We start from the raw sequence: 1,439 nt of genomic DNA, 5'->3' as shown, positions 1-1,439 counted from the left end.
CCCTCCGAAACACACACACACACACACACACACACACACACACACACACACACACACACAATCGACAAAAGTAACCAAATAAAAATAAACAAACAAACAACAACAACAGCAATAATTAAAAAATGAAGGTTCCTTCTATTTCATTATTTCGACGAGCGTCTGATTTCCCCAAGACGACACCGATGTTTTCGTACTTCTCACAGACCATCCCAGCACTGTCCCCCGTGCCCTCGTAATTAATTACCTCCCGTCTGTCCGTTCTTAATCAACCATCAACCATTTCTCCCGTTCTCCATACGTCGCGTTTATGATTTCCGTTCCTAATCAATAATATCTCTGTCTTTTCTGTCTTTTCCTCCCACAGGACTGGAGTCGCTGATGGCATAAAACAGACCGTTGTCGCTACTGTGACTCGTGTCCCTTTACCCGACTGCACAGAGCCAGAGACACTGACAACGCTGGGGAGTGACTGCTGGGTCGAAAAGAAAAACTTGGCTCAGAGAGAGAAAGGGAGGGATAGAGGAAGAGAGAGAGGGGGAGGGAGAGAGAGGGGGCGCGAAAAGGAGATTAAGACAGTGGCGAAGAAGTTGAGAGGGAGACGAAAAGACTGGACACGTGAAACGAGGTAAGAATACGTAAGAAAGACAATACGTTGAGTGAACAGAAAAAGAGACACACGGAGAAGAAATAAAAAGAGACAGAAGTAATTTATAAAAGACAGAAAGAACAAGAACGCGAGAGACAAAGAGAAAGCACAGAAAGCTCTTGCACGGAAGTCGCACGCAAGGGACATAACTGTAACGCCAACGCAACATGAACGTGTTCATGGAGTCGCTCGCCCCTGGTCCGGGCCAGTATGACGTCAACGACAGTCTCCGGGGAGAGGCAGAGGCGTACCTGGGCGGGGAGGACAACATGACCAGCGGTATCCTCGCCGGGACCGCCACGGTGGGCACTGACGGAGTCGCTGTGACCACAGCCGCGCAGCAAGACATCGACAGGTGGGTCAACGAAGTAGGGACGTAGACATGATATATCGCAACCTCAGTGCTTTCTTGTCGTATCTCCATTTTTAAATCTCCATTTTTAATAGCAGTGAAAACAGTTCATTACAAAGAGTGAGCTTTTAAGAAGAAGTCACATTTCATTTTCATCGTTTTAAAAAAATGGAGATTCGACGAAAAAAGCACTGAGGTTGCGATAGAGAAATATGTATAGCGGACATAGGGAGGGAGAGAGAGAGAGAGTAGAAATATAAAGACAAATAGACATAATATATTATAGAGAAATATAGTGGACATAGGGAGAGATATAGTAGAAATATAAAGAAATATAGTGGACACAGGGAGAATACAGTAGACATATTAAAGACAAATACAGTGGACACAGGGAGAATACAGTAGACATATTAAAGACAAATATAGTGGACATAGGGAGAA

The 1,439-nt window shown here is 44.8% G+C and overlaps 1 protein-coding gene across 1 annotated transcript in view; it reads left to right on the top strand.

Moving 5' to 3' along the window:
* Positions 1–369: 369 nt before the first annotated feature.
* The window catches only part of LOC101846181 (FMRFamide receptor), an 8,469-nt gene continuing 7,399 nt past the window's right edge, over positions 370–1,439 (top strand). Inside the window, exon 1 of the mRNA XM_005112322.3 lies at positions 370–1,001. Within this exon, the coding sequence (XP_005112379.1) occupies positions 814–1,001 (188 nt within the window). The 5' untranslated portion in view covers positions 370–813. The remainder of the gene's footprint in view (positions 1,002–1,439) is intronic.

This window comes from Aplysia californica, unplaced genomic scaffold (genome assembly GCF_000002075.1).
Source record: "Aplysia californica isolate F4 #8 unplaced genomic scaffold, AplCal3.0 scaffold01236, whole genome shotgun sequence".
NCBI lineage: Eukaryota > Metazoa > Mollusca > Gastropoda > Aplysiida > Aplysiidae > Aplysia > Aplysia californica.
Note: the sequence above shows the minus strand (reverse complement) of the source record. Positions and strands in the feature narration are given on the sequence as shown.